General features: G+C 44.0%; 1 protein-coding gene across 1 annotated transcript in view; it reads right to left on the reverse strand.

Annotated features, from left to right (window-relative positions):
* The window catches only part of COL4A2 (collagen type IV alpha 2 chain), a 241,031-nt gene that overhangs the window by 10,568 nt on the left and 205,865 nt on the right, over window positions 1-24,598 (reverse strand). The window contains exons 31-41 of the mRNA XM_019528485.1: window positions 23,202-23,372; window positions 17,852-17,995; window positions 16,993-17,118; window positions 11,911-12,092; window positions 10,729-10,792; window positions 10,324-10,398; window positions 9,507-9,614; window positions 8,323-8,430; window positions 7,124-7,195; window positions 6,148-6,273; window positions 2,843-2,959 (exon numbers count right to left, since the gene is read on the reverse strand). Of these exons, the coding sequence (XP_019384030.1) occupies window positions 2,843-2,959; window positions 6,148-6,273; window positions 7,124-7,195; window positions 8,323-8,430; window positions 9,507-9,614; window positions 10,324-10,398; window positions 10,729-10,792; window positions 11,911-12,092; window positions 16,993-17,118; window positions 17,852-17,995; window positions 23,202-23,372 (1,293 nt within the window). The remainder of the gene's footprint in view (window positions 1-2,842; window positions 2,960-6,147; window positions 6,274-7,123; window positions 7,196-8,322; window positions 8,431-9,506; window positions 9,615-10,323; window positions 10,399-10,728; window positions 10,793-11,910; window positions 12,093-16,992; window positions 17,119-17,851; window positions 17,996-23,201; window positions 23,373-24,598) is intronic.

Consider the following 24,598-nt stretch of genomic DNA (forward strand, 5'->3'; position numbering starts at 1 on the left):
TAACAGGATTTTCCAGTGTGTTGAATTATTTTAAAGTAATGTTTGGGAGTTTTCCAATAGCTTTCCAGCAGTTGGTGAACTCAAAACAAAGGATCTTTATGCCTGATTGCAAAATTATTACAGGTTTAAAATAAAGTTTCTCTCATTATAGGCTGCTTCCACTGAAGTGTGGATTAAAAAAACCTTATTACAGCTTGAAACTTCCCTATTCTGAAGTTGAAAAGACATATCATGGAGAGAAGTTGATAACTACAGTATTAAAGATTAAGGACAGTATTGTAAGTGCTTATCAGTGATAAAACTCCTGTTGGTTTCAGCGGAAGCAGAGTTAAGTCAATGCTGGGTGCATTCATAAATACTACCTATTGTGCTATTTGCCTAGTCAATACAATAAATTCAGCTTCAAACCTGCCTGCCTGTGGTGAACTTGATTTCTGCAGCTGCTAAGCATCTGCAATTGCCAATAAAAACAGTGAATTAAAAGCTTGTTGAGGCACCCAAGTCTAAAATGTTGGTGCACTCTAAACAGCACCATTAAAGCACAGCAGCCAGTAGAGCAGCTACTCACTACCAACAGAGTTGTCCCATCATGCTTCCATACTGTTTTTTCTTGTGTGAGATATGGGCACACCTTGTCTAGTTTACATGGATTGATTTCAGTTGCTTTCACCCACGGAGCCAGTGGTTGTACTCAGGGGGTTGGGGATGACCAACTGTGAGCCAGATCTATGCCTGTCCTCACTTGTAAAAGCCAACTGGGGAAGCCTGGGGCCATTTCTGGCCTCAACGTTTCGGGTTGTCAATACCAGGTGTTTTTAAATCTGCAATTGTCTGGCCTGTACTCAAGAAACTTTCTTGATGCTGACTACCCAGGCAGGCAGCTATTACCCCATTTCCAACCTCCCATTTTTGGAAAAGGTCATTGAATGGGTGGTTGCCTGATAGCTCCATCTAGGCACATCTGGATGTAATCAGATTCCTGGTCTGGCTTTCATTTTGGGTACAACAGGTACACTGCACTCATGTTTGATTATCTTCTTTTGGAGATTGATGGGAAATTGTACCCTGTTTTTCTTCAGTTGCCCTTGACACAGTTGACCATTAGGTGCTGATAATGGATTTATGTGACCTGGTGGGTATTTGCAGGATGGCTATAAATTGGTTCTGCTCTTTCCTAGCAGGGAGAATGGTAATGGCTGAGTGCTCATAATCTCCTTAGAGCCTTTCTTTTGATGCTCCCCAGTGCTCCACCTTGTTGCCACTCCTGTTCAATGTGTATCTGAGATTGCTAAGTGAGATCATGTGGAAATCTGGTGTGAAGTAACATCAGGGAGCATCTCATCTCACCTGGGTCCCAGAGTCTCTGCCCTTTCAAAGTGCCTGGCAGCAGTTGACAATTGGATATGGGTGACTCAAGTGGAACTGAATGCAGACAAGGGAGAGGTGATGGTGTTGGCAGGTGTGCTTTACCTGGAGGGATTGGGAAACCTATCCTTGAACAGGTTCAGCCTCCCCTTGACGCTCAGGTTTGCAGCCTTAGGATGTTCCTGGATCCACTGCTGCACCTGGATCTTCAGGTGGTATTGATAGTTAGGAGTGCTTTTCACCAACACTACCTGCTAAGAAGGCTGTAGCCTTTTCTTTCCAATTCAGATCTTGCCACCATCATCCATTCATTCATAACCTTGATGCTAGACTACTGCAATGCTCTTTTTGCAGGGCTGTCCTTTACTATGTGTCTGGAAGCTGCAACTGGAGCAGAATGTGGTGGCCTACCTTCTCATGGGTGTGAGTTGCCAGGAGAATATAATTCTTGTGCTCCAGAGTCTGCAATAGCCTTCTGATGTAATTCAGTGTTGGTTCTGAATTGAGTGTTGGCCCAGTCTGGGCCCCATGCACATGAGGGACTACATTTTCCCTTATGCCCCATCATGATCCCTAACGTCAGCTGACAGCAACCTCTTGCTAGTACTATCAGTTCAACCAGTTCACTTAGAAAAAATATCAGGGTAGTTCCTCCTCAGCTTTGGAACTCTCTTCCTCCTAAGGCCCTCCAGAGCCTGGATATCTTCTGGAAGTGCTGTAAGACCTTCTTATTTGGGCAGGCATTTAGCAAACAAGGCTAAGCTGGGACATTATTTCAGCACGTTTTCATTCATATTTTATTTTAATATCCCATTTATTCTTGTATATTATTCTGTCTTACAGTAAGACACAATGAGCCTCCCATGGGAAAGTAGCATATAAATCTAAGAAACACATAAATAAGTAAATGGCCTGGTAGGTGACATTTTCAGAGGCAGAGGAAGAGTGAACACCTTTCCTTGAAAGCTTGACATATCGTATAACTTAATAGTTTAGTTCAGCATATTTTCTTAGCAAAATTTTGGGAATAATTATGTGGTGATTTTTCCCCCATTGGTTTAACTAAGCTTATTACACTTACAAGTCTGGTTAAAAAACAACAACCCATAAATTAATTTAGTGTTTCTGGAAGTTGCTAGACAGCAAAGCAAACCATACCAAAATGCTTCAACGGTAACCTGAAGAAACTACCTAAATGTGTGCTTAAGTGCTGTTCTTTAAAAAAGGGTACTTCACTGAATCCGGGCTAAAATTTAACCCCGTTAAACAACCACATTTCTTTAGTTATTTATACCCCCCCCACACCTTACCTCAGATGGTCGGGGAAATGTCTAGCTAATTGCCATAACTTCCCCTTTGGAAAGCCCCATTTTCAATGGTTGAGGAGGGTGCCCCATGTCACAATAAGACACACTGATAAAAATCCGTGTTAAATATTCTTTCTGATGCTGGCTACAGGGCACATGGCATGAATTACCTGGCACACCATCTAGGCCTGGAGAACCAACATCACCCCGGATTCCTGATATGTTTGAAACTCCAGGAGGGCCTGGAATTCCATCATGCCCTGGGGAACCAGCTGGCCCTCGCTCCCCTGCAGGGAAGAAAAAGAAATCATTAATACCATAGAAACATGAATAAAAAATGATTAGATGAATCACAAATTGTTCTATGCAGTGAGTGTTGGATTTTTTTCAGAAGTGCAGAGGACCTACAGCTCCCATTGACTTCAGACAAAGCTGTGGTAGCTCAACGCTCTGAAAAATCATGCTTTTAGCACTTCAGGAACAACACCACCACCAAAAAAAACAAAGGTTATAGCTGTTTCCAAGCAGATATAGACAGACAGACAATTAATACTTGCCATGCTTAATAGCGTTAACCTTATTCAATGCCTAGTGCTTTACTGTATAAATACTACTCCAAGATAGCTTAACATATGCTGGGTGTGCAGTGAGAGGACAAACAACACAGTATTGTATGTCCTATGAAATCAGTGGCTATTCAGAGCCCATTAAAATGGGTAATTAGAATCTAAAGGCAATTCTCAGATATCAACATTTTAAACTATTGAAAATCTGGACCAGGGCTCCATGAAACTATCCATTTAAATGATCAAATAAAGATATTGCACAGGGTCTTAGGAAGCCAGAAGCCTTCTAGTGTCTCAGAAAGCCTCAAGCTGCCACAAAGCCTTGTTTTTATTCTCTTGGTAAATATTTAACACCAACAAACATGAATCAAATAAGCAAAATGGCTATTTCTTAAAGGGGAGGATAACATATCCAATGGTAAAGTTGGCAACAGCACAGATCTTGGTGATTACAAGGAGGTATGGGTTGATAGTTTCTTACAGGGTGAAGGGATAAGCCATCAAAGGACACGGGGGGAACGAAGTCTCAGACACTGTAAATACATGGGAATTTCAGGTTTTAAATATCAGGAAACTGTTTAAGAAAACATTCATACAATAATATATGATACTATAGCTATTATCTGTACATGTCTTTATGGACAGAGTGGGCATATAGGGAATGGAAATTGAGGGCCTTGTTACATGTTGCACTTTGAGCTGCTCAAATGTTGATTGGTGTTAGTGCTAGCTTGAGTTTGGAGCAGTCACACCTTAAGGCTAAAAACCTCTGACTGTCCCCCACCTGTACAGCTGTGACTTGCCAGTAGAGGGCTGGTGAGCACGAGCCTAAGTAGGAGCTACAGCTATGAGTTGCTGCTGCTGCACCAGGACTGGCCTCTATCTCTGCTCTATGTTGGGGTGTGTGAGAGATGGGTTGGTAGGGGTGGAATATGAAGCTGGGAGGTAGAGAGAGTTAATGGGATGGGGGTGAGTAATGAAATGGGAGGTGGAAAGGAAATGGGGGTGGGGGAAGGGTGGTGAAATGAAGGAAGTCGACCCCTAAAGGATGAAATAAAAAGAAGTAAAAGCAAAATAATTTTAAAACAACTAAAGAAGAAGTCAATTAAAGAAGGTCTCATGTTTTAATAAACTGGTATTTGGGACTGGGGTGTAGGGAAGTGCCAGTCATGATTCCTGTCATGGCTAGGGATGGGACCAGTGAGGGAAGGTGTTTTGGGGACAACTACTGCCACTGCCCCAGGAAGGAAGCCCCAGATCATGGGGACCTGATCAGGCCCCCTACCTTGTTCTTCCCCCCTCACCCCTCTCCTGGACCCATCCATGCAACCTGGCTAGCTGGCATGTGCTCTGTAGGTTGTTTGCATGGGGTTGCACCCCTGGGGGTGGGAAGGTCACACCCTTGGGGTGGGGGGGGACTTGATTTGGTGCTAGAACCATCTTCTGGGCAGTAGAGTTCAGAGGGTGGAAAGTTTGTCCACAAAAAACAGGACGGTTGGGGAGGGGACACTGTATCCTGGGATGCTGGAGGACTGCACCATGGGCAGTTCATCTGTGGGGACTGGCCAGACATTTAATGGAACAGGGGCTGGTAACGCAGAACAGTGACACCTGCCCTGAGCTGGCATAGCTAAGCTGCCTAAAGTGTGTTTAAAACTAGTTTCAGGTGCTAATGTGTGGACAAGAGGGGGTTAAGAGCTCCAGAAACCACATACAATTAATGTGTAACAAGGCCTTGAGAATGTGGAATGCTAAAACATGGTGAAGCTGCTAACATTAAGGGGATTTTTTGGGCTTGGAAGGGACCTGGTATCTAGAAATAGAATAGAAAAAGAGTAAAGAGCTGATTGGGAGAGGGTGTTAACGACTTTTTTTTGGTCATATTCTTTTAATAAAATGGTTCTACTAGATATAGATAAGAACATCTCAGCACTTACTTAAAAAGACAGCGAGGAAAGCTATTCGCTTAAAGGTTCCTCTAAGCCTGTCTCCAATGAAGAAGCAGGCCTTGTTTTGCCAGGTTGAGAGCTTAGACAGCATAGGCATTCCAAATGAAAAACCCTGCTCACAAGGGAAAGATGTGGCAGATGGGATGGCCAAGACAGAAAGAGGCTCTGGGATGAGCGTCAGAAAAATTGGGCTTTCCCAGATCTGCGGAGTGGTAAGCCTTAGAGAGAGTGTGGCATGATTATAGTTTATTAGGCCTGGCTTTTTGTCAAGTGTTTTTATTCTAAAAGGATGCTAATGTAAGGGGGATATTTGGTCACTGGATACCACTGTCCTAATTTCCTGAAGGCATAAAACACTAGCTAGTGAAAGGTTAAGTAATGTCTGCTGGGTCAGCCACAGCCGATCACAGGAGACTTCAACTCAATGTCTGGTTAGGGAAGAGATGGAATGTGAATTTATTTTAAAGAGAGAGGTAAAGGCTTGAATCCCAAGATCGGAGAGGGGATGTGCTAGAAAAGACTAGGAGGGATGAGAAGTGCAGTTGGCTCAATAGCTTTGATTTTAAAGGTTTAAGGAAAGATAACAAATATCACAAGGTTAACAATAAAATCACCAGAGGTGGCAGCTTTGGGACCTCCTACACAGTATAGTAAAAATTCCACCAATGTCAGCATTCTGTATTATCCCACAGAACCAGTGGGAGACTTGGAAATGACAAAAATAATGAAACACTTTTGATTTTTTTTCCAATACAGTTGTTAATACTGGGCCCATGCTGAGAATTGCTTATGTGCTTTCCAGATATTGAGTGAAAAGCTTATGGATTTGTCAAATGAAAACTGATGAGCTGTAACATAAATTGCATTTTATAAGACTAGGTGCTGGAAGCAAAATCTTGTTCCTTATTGAATATATTAAAATGTGGACACCTTCTCTCCCCTCACCTTCCCAATACTTACCTTGATTGCCTCTCTCTCCTTTCTGACCAGGACCTCCTCTGGCACCTTCAAGAGTGCTTGGGTCTCCTATTTGTCCTTTGTCACCAGGGCCACCTGGGAAGCCTGAAGGCCCATAATCATCCAGACCTGTTGCAGAGTTAAGTATGAGAATAAATGTCTCAGGAGACCCTAATGCAACCATACTACTCACAGAAATGTGATACTAAAATGAAATTAAGGCTTCTAACCCTGACATTAAACCTGACAGAAGGAAAGGTATTATTCAAATGCTCTGTTCTTAATTCATCCAGGATAATTAGTTGTTGCAATGTCTAAGATATATTAATCTATGCCAGTGGTGCTCAACCTTTTTCCCCAGTTGGGTCAGATAGGCAGGGTCCAGTCTGTCCACGGGCCTAAGTTTGCCGGTGAACCTGATCCAACTTTCAGAGCAGCACGACAGGCACTATCTGGCAGCACAGAGAGGAACAGAGGGGAACAGGGAGCAGCCCAGCCCCAGGAGGAAAAGCAGGAATGGCCCAGCCTCAACTCAGCCCTGTGGAGGGGGAGGAAAGGAGGCATGGCCCACTCCCAACCAGGGACTGCCCCTGGTCCTGATCCAGTCACAGGGAGAGAGGGCATGGTTTGGCCCTGATTCAGTTGTGCAGGGCTTGGGGTTTGGGAATTTGGCATAGGGAAGGGCAGCCAAATTAATGGTCATGCATCCCCCGCCACCAAACTTACCAACCTGTGCAGATCTTGAGGGCCGGATGTGATAGGTCTGGGGGGTCACATTTGGCTTGCAGGTCAGAGGTTGAACACCCCTAACCTTTACTACTTTTTGCAAAATCTTGAAGCTACCAGACAAAATTCCAGCAGGGAATGTGCTTAATTTTTAAATGACTCAGATAAGAAAACACACCCCAAACCAAGTGTGAAATAGAATAATCAACGATACCCAGTATCTTCACAAGTACACAGAATGTTTCTCACCTACCTGGTGATCCTGGGAGGCCTTTTGTGCCAGGCAAACCACTTTGTCCATGGATTCCTCGTAAGCCAGGTAAACCTGTTTAATTTTTAAAAAAACCTGTATTATCTTATTCAGAGATTCAATAAGTTTGCTAAAAATTCTTTGGCAGGATATTGAAGTGGTTGGTTAAAAACACAGTTTCAAAAGCTAGTCACAGAGGAACAATAAAATGACAGCAATATGCATACAATATACAAACTTATTGCAAATACTGTATACACTTAGTGTGTAATTCCCTTGATTTCCATATTTCTGTTGTTCTATTATAAAGTCATGAGAGACATTTTAAAGTAGGAGCTGTGATCTGACTGTTGAAAATTATACCAGGAAGAACCCCCTGTCTCTCCTCCCTTCTACAAACACCCCCAACAAACATAATAGTAATTATATGCTTATTACTACAGCTTTGTTAGGATTCATCTAGGCCTTTCTAGAATGCTCAAACCAAGAAAGACAACAGCAAGGTGGCAACATATTCAAGTTCTGTAATAAGAATCTCTTGAAGAGAGAGAGAAAAAAAGAATCACTGCAATTTTTTTATAGCATTCCAAAAAATCCTAATGGTTGCTATTACTAAAAACAGGGCATTTTCTGTTCCAGATCAGGAGATAATAAACGCACATATTTAAGGGACAAGATGCTGTTTTAAATCTGATAATTGACAATATCTGTAGTTGTTGTTGAAGGATATCTTGTTGACAGTCTGCTGTACCATATGTCACTTATCTTCAAATTATGAGCTCGACATCAGTTAACTCCACTTTCTGGTGGTCATATAGAAGAATTACATCACTCCCAATCCAGTGTACTGTTCAAAATAATATTAGTTTGCTACATTTCAAAAAAGACGCTCACATTGCTGAATATGTAGTGTTTTAGTTTCTCATGATGACTGCAAAAAATATTTCTTGAAAATTAAGTCCTCCATCTATCAAAAACTTTCCCTTGCAATCAGTGCCAATGCACAGGAGCTGGTCTTCATATGATTTGACTTTTCTTGCATTATAAGTCTTTATCAGTGGACCTGAGCTGTATAGGAAACAACTATTCTAAAAACATTTACTGTCAAGAGCTGTGTCGCTCAGAAATGCTAATGTTCCTCTTTCTTCCTCATCCCAAAGCAAATAAAATATTTAAAGGACTTAACGGAAAAGTGTAATTACCTGTTGGTCCTGCTAAACCAGGCCGTCCCTGAGTTCCTTTTTCACCTGGAAGCCCAGGAGCACCTGGGTCTCCTTGTTGTCCTGGTGGCCCAACAAGCCCTGGGAAACCTATGGGAAAAATATACATCATTATTACCGAGTCCATGAAAAAAATAACATATTGTGTACTAAACACTAATTTTGCAGAATCTGTAGTCTTGCAGGTAGTTAATATGGGCCTTCTTACAAATAGGTAAACAGCACAGCCTTGGATAACAAAAGTATAAAATAATCTATTTTGCAGTGTCATGGCCAAAACCAAACCAAAATAGGTAAAGAATGGAGCAGCCTGAGACACCAAAGGGCTGTTCCATTTAAGAGACAAGTGTGTGCTTTTAAGAGACATGATGCTGTTTTAAATTTGTTAATTGACAATATCTGTAGTTGTTGTTTAAAGATATCTTGTTGACAGTCTGCTATGCCATATGTTACTTATCTTCAAACTGTGAGCTCAACATCCATTAACTTCGCTTCAATGCAGTACTGCAAACTTCATTTTTGTGCCTACCTGAGAAATGTAGATACAGATGGCAGGGAGCTCTTACTTACGTACTTAAGACAGAAGAAAACAAACCAAACTATTTTACCCTAAGAATTTGGGCAATCATTTTACCCATCTGTTCCTGTGTTTCCATCTAGATTGACTTGTCTTTGCCTGTTTTGACTAGGGATTCTTTCTCATTATGTGTTTTGTGCAAAGCCTAGTTTACTTAACCCTGAATCTTGGCTGAGGCCACTAGGTAGTAAAATATAGATGGACTAATTGCTCTGTAAAAAATCAACACATTCTCTGTTGTATGATAACAGATTTCTCAAGTTACTGATTTAAGAACAAGAATAAAGCCTGAGCACTGTGTGACTATAACACCATGAGCAGGCACATCACTATCATCATCATTGAAAAAGTGAAAACTTCTCCTAAATAGAGAACAGCTGTGAAAAATTCTTTTTAAAATATAATTTGTTGTGACCATTTTTGTGCTTTTTAACCAGTTTATAGAATGGTCTACATTTTCAAAGGATTTTCAATGAAAATTTTTGGAAAAAAAAGGGGGGGATTCTCCCCTTCCCCCCTCCCCAATACTTTGACCAACTGTTCTCCTATTAGGATTCCTGAACTGTTAAGAAGAAAACCCATGCTTTACCGCTTTGTCCTTTTATACCAGGAAGACCTTGTAATCCTTTCAAGCCCTCAATCCCAGAAAAACCAGGATCACCTCTTTGACCTTTTTCTCCTGGGCTTCCTCTCACACCTGCAGACAACAGAAATGTTAAAAACAGATTTCCTAAAATGAGCAATATAAATTAAATCTTGGTTTTACAAATGTCATTCATGTTTTCAAGCTAGAACTTCCCTCTCTCCTTCCTGCTCAGTGTTGGCCAGACCATGATCTTACTGGCATCAGTGACATGTCATTGCACAGGTCTAGTAGTGTTTTACTAAAGTTGGTGCTTTTGGGTTCTGTATGATGTTGCATGCTTCAGAGCACCATATCCACATTGTCAAGAAAGAGGTAATGCTGAATGTTTGTCTTAATGTAGCAAATGTAACATGTAGTGTTCAAGACTTGTGCCTGAAGGGACAGGTTCTGCAGCCACTGCAGGTATGCAATCATCATATTTGTCTATCTTCCTAATTGATGCAAAATTTTTACTGAGTTCAGTGGGAGCTTTGGATGTCAGAGCAGTAAAGGCCAAACCTCATTTATTAAAATTGGGAACGTTGAGCTGTTTAGCTTCTTACTTTCAGGTATACTAGCTTCACTCTGCCCCTTTGCTGATCCTGAGGAAATCGCATGGGTGTAGGAACAGATATTGTGAGGGTCTGCCACTATGCTGTAACTGTTGAACTGTTCAGTGTGACAGAAAATTCATACGAATAATATCCTCATCCCACCCCGAACTGTAATGTGGGAAAATAATACACAATGAATACTCTTGTATTGTAAATGAAATTTATACCTGAGGATCCAGGTGTACCAACCTCTCCTTTAAGACCTGGGATTCCTGGTAAGTTTATAATATCTCCTGGGTCACCTGTTTTAAGCAGAAATGAAAGAAAGATGAAAACAGGTATTGATTTTGTATTTACTTACCATTTAATGGTATGCTGAAGAACATGCAGTTTTCAGAAGAAAGTATAAAACCCATTCCTTCATTTTAGCTATCCCATAACAACAAAAATAAGGTAATTAAAAGGGGCAGGGCATATGTACTTACAAAATGTAATGTTATCTCTGAAAGAGGAAACTAAATTTACACTGACTCCAGTATGGGCTGAATCAGACCCTATTTGAAGGGCTTTATATCATGTAAGATTGTTTTTGTAACCATCATAAAAAGTCTTGGATATGAAAGTGGACTCACCAGATTCACCGGGTAAGCCAGATTCACCAAAAAGGCCTGTAAATCCTGGAGTACCCTTTTCACCCTACCCAGTGGTTGAAAACAGATGTTAGTTAATTACAACAAATGTTTATTCAATTATTAAAAACAGTTTTCACATAGAAATACCTTGGTAAAATACTAATATACTTCACACCTTCAAGTTCTTTAGCATTTCCTTATTTAATCCTTTGGCTGATAGTAGCCAAAATAAATCAACAAGTTGGTAAATTGTGTTTTCAACCACTTCTATCTTTAAATTAGGAATACCAATTGTGTGGCACAGTGTTTTCTTTAGGCCAAGTCTATTTCCTGAAGTGTTTCCTGTGTCAAATCTTTCACTGAAGTCTAAAGAGGAGTTACCTGAGCAGGGAATGTATAATTTAGCCCTATAACACAAAGAGATTGGCTGATTCTTCTGTTACATCTTTTGAGGCAAGCTGAACTCTTTCCAAAATGACTTATTTTTGTTGACAAAGCACTCACTGAAAGTGTTCAGAAATCCAACTTACTTTAAGTCCTGTTGGTTCATTGGGACTGCCTTTTGAGAATAGATTTAATTCTCTGATTTGGCCTTACTCATAAGGTTGGCAAGCAAAGTACATATTTTGCTGGTAGCATAATCAGATCCAGGGGAAGGGGAAAAGTGAACCTCATGTTTCATAATAGTAACTTAAGAGAAACTAGCAGATTCAGTAGCAGAGCTGAGAAGCTCTAGAGGGGGAACCTGATCCTTCATCACTGAAAAAGCTGATGACTGAAATTTGGGTAATATGGTGTAGAGGAAGAATGAAGCTACATCCTTCAGTGAATGGTACCAGAAGAAACAGTGCTTTTTTCCTAGAGAGGACATGCTCCTACCTTAGTTTACTTATTCCATTTCAATTGATTTGATTCCATACCCCAATGCACAGTTTACAGTTCATACAAGACTGGTCTAGGCCTTATAAAAGGAATCAGAACTTGTGGCAGAACTGATATTTTTTATTAGACCAACTAGATAGTTGCAAAAAAAAATCTTTATTTGCAAGCTTTCGGGCATGCAAACCCCTCTTCAGGCATAGGAGAATACAAAGATTGTAACATTTCTTCTAGGTAGAAATGAAAGGACACATTTTTTGAAACAAAAACAACAAAACATCCTATCTTAGGTCATTAACTTACTCTGATTCCTGTGCTTCCAGGGAAGCCTCTGATACCAGGAGAGCCAGCTTGTCCTGGATACCCTGGACTACCTGGTACTCCTTTACTACCAATGGCTCCCTTTGCACCAGAAACATGACTAGGCTGTCCAGGAAAACCTGGGAGTCCTGGTTTACCAGGTATACCTGGCATTCCTTTAAGACCTGTTAAAGAAAGACAAATTTAAATAACAACCAGGTGGAAGTTGATTTGTATGTAAAAGCTTGCAGGTAGAAGTTTTTATGATACCAGAAACAGAACCAGGATGTAGTGTTACAAAGAGGTAGTGCTTCTGAATGACACAAATACATAAGGTGCTTCCTTCCAGATTAACATGTAAAAAATGCTTACATTTGTTTAAAGATGCCAGGAAGAAAAATTCTGATAGTGGAATTTGAGCCAGCACAGTATTGAATGAAAAAGACAGGCTGTGCTCCAACTCTATCAAATCAGTTGGTGAGCTTGTACACATGACACTTGTCACCATGCGCACATGACAAAAAATTCCTTTGTGTGGCTTAATAACGTCACACAATACACATGCACACAGTTTGGGGGTTTCAAATGAGTTTGCAACATTGCAAACTAAACCACATGCCCATGTAATTTAGTTTGCAACATTGCTACTTACAGCATTGCAGTCTTTAATCTGACAGCTCTCCCCCCAGCTGTGGGAGAGGCATGCAAGCCCCACCAAAAAGGAGGATTGAACACCTTGCCATTTCCTCCTTTAGGAGGTGCATGGTGGCTGCTGAAGGCAGAAGCAGCCAGCAGCCCAAACCGTTTTTTTTCCTTGGAGCTTGCCCACCCCTGCCACAGGTAGGGGTGAGCTGCCAGTGAGCAAAGTGGCCCTTGAACTGTGAGGGCCCCCGGTCCTTCCCTCCTCAGCAGGACCCCCTGGGAGTGGCCTGGCAGGCTGCCAATGGGTTGGGTGCTGCCCCAACTTGGAGGCAGCGCTTGGCCAGATCCAACTCTTCTCCAAGTTCTCTGGGGCTTCCAGTGCCCCATGCACTGTTCCTGCTGCCTTACCCCCACCTGGGACTGCCTGGGAACAGGCTGGTTTCCCCTGGGGTAGTGCAGGGAGGCAGCAGGAGGGCAGCTGGGTGTGCGGGTGGCTGGAAAAGGTGGAGGGGATGGTGCATGGGGTGCTGGAAGCTTTCCGAACCTGAGATTCCTTAAGTCCACCTGTGCACCATCCAGCACTCCATGCACTATTTTCACCACCTTCTCTGGCAGCCAACATATCTAGCTGCCTGCCTGCTACCTCCCCATGCTGCTCCAGGGGCAAGCTAGCCCATTCCAGGGTGGTTCGAGGCAGTGGACAGTGTACAGAGAATTGGAAGCCCTGGTGGGCTTAGGGAAGAGTTCAATTGGGCTGGGTGCTACCTCTGAGCAGAGGCAACATTCAGTCTTCTAGCAGCCGACCCAGGCAGCCTTGTGGGGTGCCACCACCACGGAGGAAAGGACAAGTGCTTCCTGCAGCTGAAGGGCCACTCAGTCTGCTGGCAGTTCGCCCTTGGCTGTGGGCAGTCTCCACCGGAAAAAAAAAAAAGGATGGCCCTCTGCTGTAACAGTGACAGAAGCCTTTAAAATGAAATGGTGGGTTTCAATTAAAAATCCACCATTTCAATTTAGGAGGCACAGAATAAAACCCTAAGGACTAAATTCCCATCATGTGTACAAGCGTCAAAGGAAATTTCCCATATTACCAGGAAATTTACGAGCAAGAGAGCAAGCTGGAAGGTGTGTGGTCCAGTGAGATCTTTTTTTGGAAAGGATGGAGCACAAGCCTTGACCTTTGACCCTCCTCCTCAATGGGTCAGAGATTCCCCAACTGCATTATTCTCCATCCAGTGGATCCAATGACTACTAAACGGGTAGTGGCCCAGCTCCAGAAGGAGCACTGGAGAAAGAACTGGATAATGCCTAACTCAGTGGTTTTCAACCTTCCTAGAGTCAAAGCATTCCACCTTAGCCTTAAGGCATCCCTCAGAAAATACTAGTTCTTAGCCGTCACTCATTTTTGACAACTGGAAAATAATACAGCAGTTCTTCTGTTTTAAAGAACTCAGAAAGACCACAATGGCTCAGAATGTTTTTAACACTATGGATTCTTGTTTGAAATCACTGGGAGTGACCCCACAAGCAGGAATGTGCGTTTCCCCAGGGACATGTAGCAGTGGCACACCCTGTTCAGGCCTGAGCAGCATTACCTGAGGAGCTGGGTGCCTCCAGGAGCTGCAGCCATTACGCTCCTGCAGCAGCGAGCCTGACCAACAGCCGGATGTGGATCTGGCTGTCCAGGCTCCAATTTGGGTGGTGCAAACTGCTGCCACGTGCGTCACCCTGCTTTTTTTAGCTGTGGGGTTTTTTTTTGACCTCAGGATCTCCCAGGGTCAAAACTGCCACACTTCCTCCCCCTCACCCCCACCATACACTGCAAAGTAGCAGCACAGGGAATGCCTGCATGTGTGGTGTGTGGCACTGGAGATGGGGCTGCACTCATCTGGACACACCCACTGGGTTTATCGTGAATCATGTTTGCATACCTAACAGTGTTAATTCTGTATGGCATCCTGTGGTACTCTTGAAAGGATCTTAAGACAGCCCAGGGTATTGCAGAGCCTGGTTGAGAAGCACTGGCTTAACCAGTGGTGTGAAGGAACACTGGCTGGAAGTCAGAGAGATACAGATTCAAACTTCCTTGGATTGGGTATGGGGAGGCCTAGACCCTGGGTCTCCAGATTTCTGACAGCATACCCTACAACTGAGTTGTTGGGTTTAAAACATGGATGAACCTTCAGTCTTTCTCCCCCAACTTATGCCAGATACACACAACCTATGGACTGGCTCAGTCTACGCATGAATGCTCACATATCCATAGTGCAGAGGGAGGGCCCCAAATACCCAGGTACAAAGCTAGAAAACTAACATTAAGAGGGCAAAGAGATATCAAATTCTACCCCCTGTGTTCAAGACTCATACTGAAAGTGAATTCACTAAAATGATACAGTTGAATGTCCACTCTGGAGCCCGAGATGATAGGTGCTTAACATCTAAATGGAGATACCTGCATTGTATTTGGATCTAATTTCAGTCTCCCAAACTACCATTGTAGCACCCGAGATATATAGGTAGAATCAAGCCCACAGGGTTTTTTTTGCATAGCCATTATGTGATACTGTAGTCTGGTGGCATAATATATTCAACTTGTGTATAATAACTAGGGCCCGGTTTAAATTGTGGGCCTGTGTGACAGGTGCACCTCTTCAGGGTCTGTTTACTGGTGACTCAGCCCACCTGTTATGGGCCAACCGCCTGCCTTCTTGCCTGCCATGCCTTGTTGTTAATTGATTAATTAGACGATGTTAATTAAGCAGGAGGCTGCCTATTTACTGCCCTGATGCAAGGGGATGCTATCTGCGGCTCCTTTCCTTTCCTACACTGAAGCCCAAGCCTCGCAGTTGGTACTCACATCGTTTGGTCTGGGCCTTATTCTACTCTGACCCCCTTGTCCTCCCTGGGCTCTCCGTAGCCCCGTCTCGCTCCACGCCTTCTCTGCACTTGGGCTTTCCATAGCCCTGTCTTGCTGTGCGCCTGACTGGGTACTTATCAGTGCTGCCCCTCTCTCTGGGGCTTCTCGCTGCCCCCCTCTCTGGGGCTGGGGTCTCCACACTGCCGTGGGTCCCCTATGAGGCCTCCTTCAACCCCTAATAGCCTCACCCAAGCCACAGGTGAAAACAGCAAACAGAAAAAAAACACAAGCCCCTGGGCTATAACATAAAATCTAAGCTGCCCAGCCAAAACATCATTCAATCCCTACCAAGGAATTCTCCATCCCATAACAGCAATCAGGAGCTGCTCATGCAGTCAGGTTTCTCCCCTTTGCTTGCTCTGGCAGAGCTCCTTCTCCCTTGGCTGCCAGCAAGGAACTGCCAGCCTGGCCTTAGCCCCAGGGTTTAAATGTGAGCGAGGCCCTGCCCCTTCTGGTCAGCTGACTGCTGGCGGGTGTGGGTCACCAGCTAACTCTGGTTGCCCTGGCAGCCAGCAGCTGGGGCTCCTCACTCACTGCTAGGGCTCTTCCCTAGCAGTTTCTCCTCTTTAAAAGAAGCAGGGCACCTAAGTGCTCAGTGACAGCTGGTTCGCTAATACTGTGGTGGGGGCCACCATTTTCATGCCCAGATAATGGCGCTCCCCACATGCCTCATTCTGATTTAGGGCCAGGGCAGGTTTAGGGCCAGGTTTAATTGCAGCAGGAGAGGCATTTTTGAAAAGGAAATTTCCTCCCTGTCTGCCAGAAACAGTGCGGGGCAAATGGCTGTACTGCTGTTCCTGCCTCTTCCAATGAGGCAGGGCAGGGAGCCTTGAACTTTTCAGCAGCGATCAAAGGCCTTGTGGGCAAGACTTCTGCCTGCAACTAAACCCAATCCTTGGCCATGTGCTCCTAGGCTGGGCCAGCCCCATTGCAGCCCCTATCTGGGAAGCCAGGCTGCAGCCCTGGCACTGGGTAGGGGAAGGGCTATTTGCTCCTTTGCACGTGTGTTCTCTCCCTCTGCTCTCAACCCACAGGACCCCAGTTTTTCCACCTGGAGGAGCAAACAGCCCCTCCCCTATCTGGTGCTAGGGCCATCTGCCAAGGCCCAGGTACCCTCAACCTCCCACACCCCAGTTTTCCTACCTGGAGGAGCAAATATCCCCTCCTGTACCCATCCCTAAGCTCTCTCCTCCTCCCTGTCCCTTTTTGCGACCCTTTCCTCCCTTCCCTGTGCTAGGCTTTTGCTGCTGGCTGGGGAATGTTTTCCCCAGCTTGTAGCAGACATCTTGTTGCAACAAAATGCCACAATATGGCCACTTGCTGGGGATCTCCAGCAAGTGGGCTTATCATGGCATGTTGTTGCAAATCACATTTTTCGTGAAAATTATTTAATTTCACTGTTTTCATGAAAAATGCAAAATTGCTATTTAAACCAGGCCCTAATAATAATGGAAAGGCTTCTGAATAGCTGCACAATATTTAGTAACTAATAAACCCTCATGAACATTTCTGATTATTTTACTTCTTACCTTTAAAGCCAGGATCCCCTGAAAAGCCAGTTTGTCCACTATCTCCTTTTTCACCTTTAACTTCCTTGAGCATTTTGGCCTCTATTTTTGGTGGCTGTCCTGGTTCTCCTTGTTCCCCACGGTCACCTAAGATTAATAGGACAGTCAGCTTTGCCACATCAAAACATAAAAAGGACTAAACAGACAAAGGTCTTAATGTCCAGAGCCACCACAGATATTTGTGCTCTCATTTGGATGGAAAAGTTAGGAAAAATAACATTTAACCCTTGGAAATGTTCTCTCCCTTTTGGTCACTTTAATTTGTAGACAAGACTAAGAAAATAAGGCATTTACTAGTATAACACAGTACTATATTTATCCCACATAGCTTTGAAAACTAAAACAATGCTAGGCATCAGTTCACTGTGAAATTATTTAAGAATCACCACATAACCCAAGATGTGATAATACTGATCTTCAGATGTCAGGATGCATTACCTTCTAGGACATGCAAGTATCTGACGTAATAGCTCATAATTAACTGTCTATGACAGAAAGAAACTAAGAAGCTTGGTTGGTTTCTTTTCTCAGCTTGAAGCTATGAAAAGTAGGATTTGGTCTTTATAACCCTGGGGAGAGCTGGCTCCCTGAAACAGTCTGTATTTACAGCCATTTATTGAAGATCAAGTTTAACGCATAATTTGTTTAATCCCAAGAGATAAAGCTTGGCTTTAGGGGTTAAAGGGCTCTTTCTGGGAAGGAATTGTAGAATTTCTGAGCAAGGTTCACCATCTCAAAAATGCATTTTACTTGTACTGCAATTACACCTCACATAAGAAACAGTGACAATACTATAAAAAATAAACACGTGAGTCAATACCTTTGGAGCCTGTTATACCCTGTTCACCTTTTGGACCATAAATGCCAAAAAAGCCTATTTCTCCTTTGAATCCTTTAGGTCCTTGAAATCCTCGGTTGCCTGTCATGCCTTTGAAACCTTCAATGCCAGGGGAACCCTTAGCACCTTTCAAAGAAAAAAGTAAGAGAAATGTTAAACTAATCCAAAACCGACTTGATCTTTTCTCCATGCTGGGTACCTGCAAACTGGAGACATGGAGGTAAATCTGCACAGGGGTTTGGGTGGGTTTATTTGTTGGATATGCAAGCTGCCAAGTGGAATACTAAAAATGATGTCCAGATTCACTTTTATACAGTGCATAGGGAGAGCCATGTACCTAAAGATAGGCCTTTCAGAAGCCAACAAACTGAGTAGGGAATAGCTTAAGCTAACTTGCAGAATATGCTGAGGAGATGGCTGGGCCTGGGCGTACACACTGTTCCTCAAATGGTAAATGTGCACTTACTTCTGCTCAAGGTTCTCATTCTTGTGCCCACTGCTAGAGTAAGGAGCAAACCTCCTCACCTTTTATTATTCCTTATACCTCAGACATTAGGGCCCTTATTTGGGAGACCTGTTTTCAAATCCCCTTTGATTTGCTTAGAAGCAAATGCTTTAAACCTAGATCTTTCACATCCTAGGTGAGCATCACAGTGGCACAGGCTATTCTCTGAGATGTAATCAAGGAGCTGACATGGGTTTATGAACTTAAATCCCAGTTCTGGGTGACAGTACAATGGATCGTTGGTCCATGGGCTGTGTATATAGTATAATAGCCTCAGATGTGAAGGTTAGGTTAGCTGTAATTATAAGCAAGAAAACCTGCCAAATAAGTAACTGCAGATAATTTGGGGGCAGAACTGGGAGTGGTGGTGGAGCAGCAGATGGCCCTGCTTCTCTTCTATACTACAACAAGTACTTAGAGAAGGGACTGTGACCTGGTGACACCCTACCATTTAATAAACCTGTAGTTATTACTAAATATGGCGACACATGGTTGTCCTGCCAGATGTAGTTCTGGGGGAGGCAGACAAACCCTTAGGCTAGGGACAGACATTACACATACACTGGTTTAAGTGATCAAAAACTTGTTTAAACCTGTAACAGAACAGATGTTCAGTGCACATAAACCAATTTGAAAATGGATGAAACCGGGTTGAGATAATCAGACTTAACTGATTGGGGTCAAACCAGGTTATATAAGGTCTGTCCCAGACCCCTTGCTAGTTTAAGATGAACCAGACACCCCCAGCATCCTGGCATGCTCTCTGGGCTGGGCAGGGCTCTCTGCTCCACAGCAGGGCTGGCCCCTGCCCGCTGCTCTCTAGCCAGAGCAGGGGCAGGGTGTGGCCAGACACAGCTGCCATGGCCCCTAAGGCAAATTTCTCCCTTCCCCTCCCCTGGTGGCAAACCCTGGGGACCACAGCTGCTGTTTGCCAGCCCCAGCTGAACCTGCATGGCTTGCCTGCAAACAGGCATGGATGGAGTTAATTGCTCACTCTGTTCCCTCTACCCCCCTGAACCCACCCGGGGCTTTGGCTTCAGTCTCTGCTGCTTGTCCCTGAGCAGGGATAGGGGGAAGTTACTGTGAAGGTGGCAAGTGTTGGCAAAGACCCGACAATCATCACACATGCTGATTAAGACTTAAGAGAAGTTGCAAACAGCTTCACCAAAGTATGCAGAGAGTTACATTTACATTGTAAAGCCTTTCTGAATACCTGACTGTAAGGACAATTTGTAGAAAAGGACAATTTTCTTGCTATTTCCCAGTTGGTCTAATAACTAAGAGTTCTAGTTTTTTGTTTGTCTTCTTGTCTCAGACTAACACAGCTACCAAGTACACCCCTGACTGTAAGAAGATATAAAAGATATTTGATTCACCCAAAGAACCTTGGCTGACTGTAAGGAGACACTCTGCCCTCAGGATTAGTAAAACTAATTCTTGTCTTTCTGGTTTACATTTTAAGTTAGACTAAGCTGTGTATGCTGTGTTTTACTGGGCTGTATCTTAGTTTAGGCAAAGATTTTTGGTAGTTCCTTGTTGTACACTTTGCAAATTGCTTTGTTCAATACATACTTGCTTCCAAGAAAGGATGTTTTCCCCATCCCCTGCCTGCTATCTTAGGCTCATGCCTGGCCATGCCCTGGTTTAACAGAGCATTCCTGTCAAGGTATTAATCAGTTTAAGGTGTGCAGCTTAGACTAACCTGCAAAGAGTGAATCACTTCAGGCTCGGGCTTTTTGAATGTCTGTCCCTAGCCTTAAAGCTCAGTGGCATTCAGTCGTAGAAGCAGGCACCTCACTGTAAAATCTCCTAAAGCTCCTAGATTGCCACTAAATATAAAAAATGTGGTTTTAACATCAATATACATGGTAAAGTCTGAAGGACAAATGAGGATGTACTACAAGAAATCAAATGTTATAGTCTAATTTCAAAAAGATTTTGCAATGCAGACCATTCTTTTAAGTGTACTGGAACAGTAATCAGAGCCTTCTGGCAGCAAAGCTGAGAATTAAACCCTAAAGAATACTGAAAAGAGAGAAAAGACTAAAAATCGATGCATTTTAACTCATAAAGAAACAAAAATGTAAGGAATATGCTCCAAAAGTAGACTCAGTATGGAAAGGAGAATGCTACAGGAAAAGTGGAATAAAATCAAGATGATAAATGACAAGGGTACTGTGACAATGGCAATATTTAAATTCAGTTAAGCCTAACATTGACAACATCTGGACCCAAGTGGCCACGTGGTAGACCAATTAATTAGGTTTCTATGGGAGGAATTTGATACCTTCTGATAAAGGTGAAAGAATAATAAGAATTTTTTTGGAGAAAAGCAGAAAAAAACCATAGGGCTGGTAGACAGAAGTAATGAACTGGTATACATTTTCCAAAGGAAAAATACCATATACTCATTATTGCTCTTTAAAAAGTTTCTGGAATCAAGGTTTAGTGGCCAAAGACTACCGGTGGAGAACAATTATAAAAGATATCAGACTAAGTAACTCCACTGACATATTTCTGAGCAGGGACTGAGACAGCTCTCCCACTAGAATTACAGACAGGCTCAGCAGACACAATGCCATCCCTATGGTAAGGGACAATCTAGTTAGGGAACTCTTGGGGGGCCTGGACGTGTTTAAATCAGCAGGGACAGATGCACTTCATCCAAGGGTACTGAGGGAATTGGCGGAGGTCATAGCAGGGCCCCTGGCATGACTGTATGAGTGTTTGTGGTGCTCGGGCCAGGTCCCAGAGGACTGGAAAAGGGCCAGTGTGGTCCCTATTTACAAGAAGGGGAGAAAGAAGGACCCGGCTAACTATAGGCCAGTCAGTGTCACCTCAGTCCTTGGGAAGACCTTTGAGAAAATTATCAAGGAACATATCTGCAGGGGCCCAGCATGGGAGGTAATGGTCAGGGGCAACCAACACAGGTTCACTGCAGGCAGATCCTGACTAACCTTGTTTCCTTTGACGACCAGGTCATAAAGTCCTTGGATGGGGGCGCTGAGGTAGATGATGTCTACTTGGATTTCACGAAGGACTTTGACACTGTTTCTCACCCCATTCTCGTAAAAAAACCTAGGTGACTGTGGCACTGATGCCTACATAGTCAGATGGGTGGCAAATTGGCTCGATGATTGCGCCCAGAGAGTGGTGGTGGATGGGTCATTTATGACCTGGAGGGATGTGGGCAGCGAAGTTCCCCAGGGCTTGGTCCTTGGGCCTGTGCTGTTTAACATCTTTATCGGCAACTTGGAGGTGGGCGTGGAAAGCATGCTGTCCAAATTTGCTGATGACACAAAGATGTGGGGAGAAGTGGGCACACTGGAGGGGAGGGACAGAATCCAGCTAGATCTAGACAGGTTACAGAGGTGGGCAGATGAGAATAGGATGGAATTCAATGCAGACAAGTGCAAGGTGTTGCATCCAGGGAGAAGGAACCTGCAACACACCTATAGACTGGGGAACACCCTTCTCAACAACACAGTGGCTGAAAGGGATCTTGGAGTCATTGTTGACTCCAGGATGGACATGAGCCGCCAATGTGAGGAAGCGGTCAGTAAGGCTAACCGCACCTTGTTGTGCATCTACCAAGGCATCACAAGCAGGTCCAGGGAGGTGATCCTTCCCCTCTATGTGGCGCTGGTCAGGCCACAGTTGGAGTAGTGTGTCCAGTTCTGGGTGCCGCACTTCAAGAGCTAACCTTGAGAGGGTCCAGAGGAGGGCCACATGCATGGTCAGGGGGCAGCAGGCCAGATCCTATGAAGATAGACTAAAGAGCCTGAATTTATTCAGCCTCCACAAGAGAAGACTGAGAGGGGATCTGGTGGCTGTCTATATACTCACTAGGGGTGACCATCGGGAAATAGGTGAGGCTTTGTTCCCCCGGGCGCCACTTGGGATAACAAGGAGTAATGGCCACAAGTTGATTGAGAGCAGGTTCAGGCTAGGTATCAGGAGGCATTACTTTATGGTTAGGGCTGCCAGGCTCTGGAATGGGCTCCCAAGGGAGGTGGTGCTCTCCCGTACTTTGGGGGTCTTTAAGAGGAAGCTGGATAGATATCTGGCTGGGCTGTTATGACCCCAGCACTTGTTCCTGCCTAGGGCAGGGGGTTGGACTTGATAATCTGTTCAGGTCCCTTCCAACCCTAGAAACTATGAAACTATGACATAAACGGAGTTGCATCAGCAGAGAGTTTGGCCCCCCATGCTTAATGTAGGCAATGACAAACCAATTTTATCTTGCTTAATACTCTTATTACTGTATTTTCTCACAGATGAAATGCCCCTGAATAATCTATGCACCTTGTTTTTGGAAGGCAGAATATAGAAAAAAACATTTTTCCAGAGTCATGGCTAACCATGTGAGATAGAGTAAGCCCTTCTGGGTACACAGTATCCAAATGCCTTGTGCTGACTGTCTCCTGGATGCCACACTTCCTGATCACTTTATGTTCCTGGGACAATTTACAATGTCACATAAGGTTAGGCCACGGTCCTTCCATGGGCAGTAGCAAGACTATGTAGTTCTTTACTATATGTAGTTCTTCCTGTAAACTAAGCATTGCTTCCACATCACAAATATCATCAAGATACTACCAGCAGTTCAGTCAACAGCTATGGCTGTGAGAGAGTTAACACAGGACTCTGTAATCTTAGCACCCATTTTGACAGCTGCATGGCATGTACAGTGTCTCCAGGCTTTCTTCTTTTCTAGGGAAGAAAATAGCTTTTCCACTTAAAACATGCACTCTAGTTTTGCAGGGTTGATTTTGGGGAAAAAGGTGTGTGCTGTATGTGAGAAAATACAATATTTTAAAACCTTACCTTTATATCCTTGAAGGCCATGCATTCCATCTATGCCAGGGAGACCAGTCTTACCAGGTATACCTTGTATTCCTGGGATACCTGGTTCACCTTTATCACCAGATAGACCTTTCATACCCACTGGGCCAGGAAAACCTTGTTCACCGTGATCTCCCCTGGCACCAGGTGACCCTGCAACAGTCATAAAGGGAAAAGAAGCTTAGGTGTTGCAGAAGAGACATGTTCACCAAGCTGATGGACATTTCCAAGCCCTCATGCCTGAAGAGACTTTCAGTCCAGCTGGATCCCATACATTGCTCCAAGCTTACCCTACTATGTAGTCTACGAGCTATTTCCATTAGGTACTACTACACCCATTCCCCATTTAATCAGTTACTGAACCCTGCTCTCTTTGGCAACCTCTGCATTATCAGAAACGCGGGGAGCACTGAAGAGTCCAAGAGGATTAGCATCCTTGTCCTTATAGGTACTAATATAGCTTCATCACCAGACTTCCTGGTTTTCTCTGATTAAAAAAATATCCCCAATTTTCAGGTTAAAAAAGTAACCCAAAATCCACATTTTCCCATGATTAAAATTAAATGCCTCTAATTCTTTCCAGCCAGGAAGAGCACACAACAGCTAGAGATGCTTCCTCAGCCTGATGAAGGGTTTTTAAACCCAAAACCTTCCTAAGAATTTTTTCCCCAACTATTTAAGTTGGTCTAATAAAAAATATCAGATTCACCCGAAGAACCTTGTCTGCCTATGTCCTTAGACCCACACAGCTACAACCTGGTGGTGGAGTGATGGTGGACAGGTCATTTTCGACCTGGAGGGATGTGGGCAATGGAGTCCCCCAGGGCTCGGTCCTCAGGCCCGTACTGTTCAACATCTTTATCAGTGACTTGGATGAGGGGGTGAAAAGCACCTTGTTCAAATTCGTGGACGACACTAAGATGTGGGGAGAGGTGGGCAAGCTAGAAGGGAGGGGTAGGCTACAACTAGACCTGGACATGTTATGGGGTGGGTGGATGAGAATAGGATGGGATTCAATACTGACAAGTGCAAGGTTCTGCACCTAGGGAGGAAGAACCAGCAGCATACCTATAGGCTGCGGAACTCCCTTCTCATCAGCACAGACACAGAAAGGGATCTTGGAGTCATTATTGATTCCAAGATGAACATGGGCTGCCAATGTGAGGACACAGTCAGTAAGGCTAACTGCACCTTGTCATGGATCCACAGATGCATCATGAGCAGGTTCAAGGAGGTGATCCTCCTCCTCTACGCGACATTGGTCAGGCTGCAGTTGGAGCAGTTGGCATCCAGTTCTGGGTGCCACACTTCAGGAGGGATGTGGCCAGCATTGAGAGGGTCCAGAGGAGACCACTCGCATGGTCGGGGGCAGCAGGGCA

The sequence above is a fragment of the Crocodylus porosus genome, unplaced genomic scaffold (assembly GCF_001723895.1).
Source record: "Crocodylus porosus isolate Cpor-Errol unplaced genomic scaffold, CroPor_comp1, whole genome shotgun sequence".
NCBI lineage: Eukaryota > Metazoa > Chordata > Crocodylia > Crocodylidae > Crocodylus > Crocodylus porosus.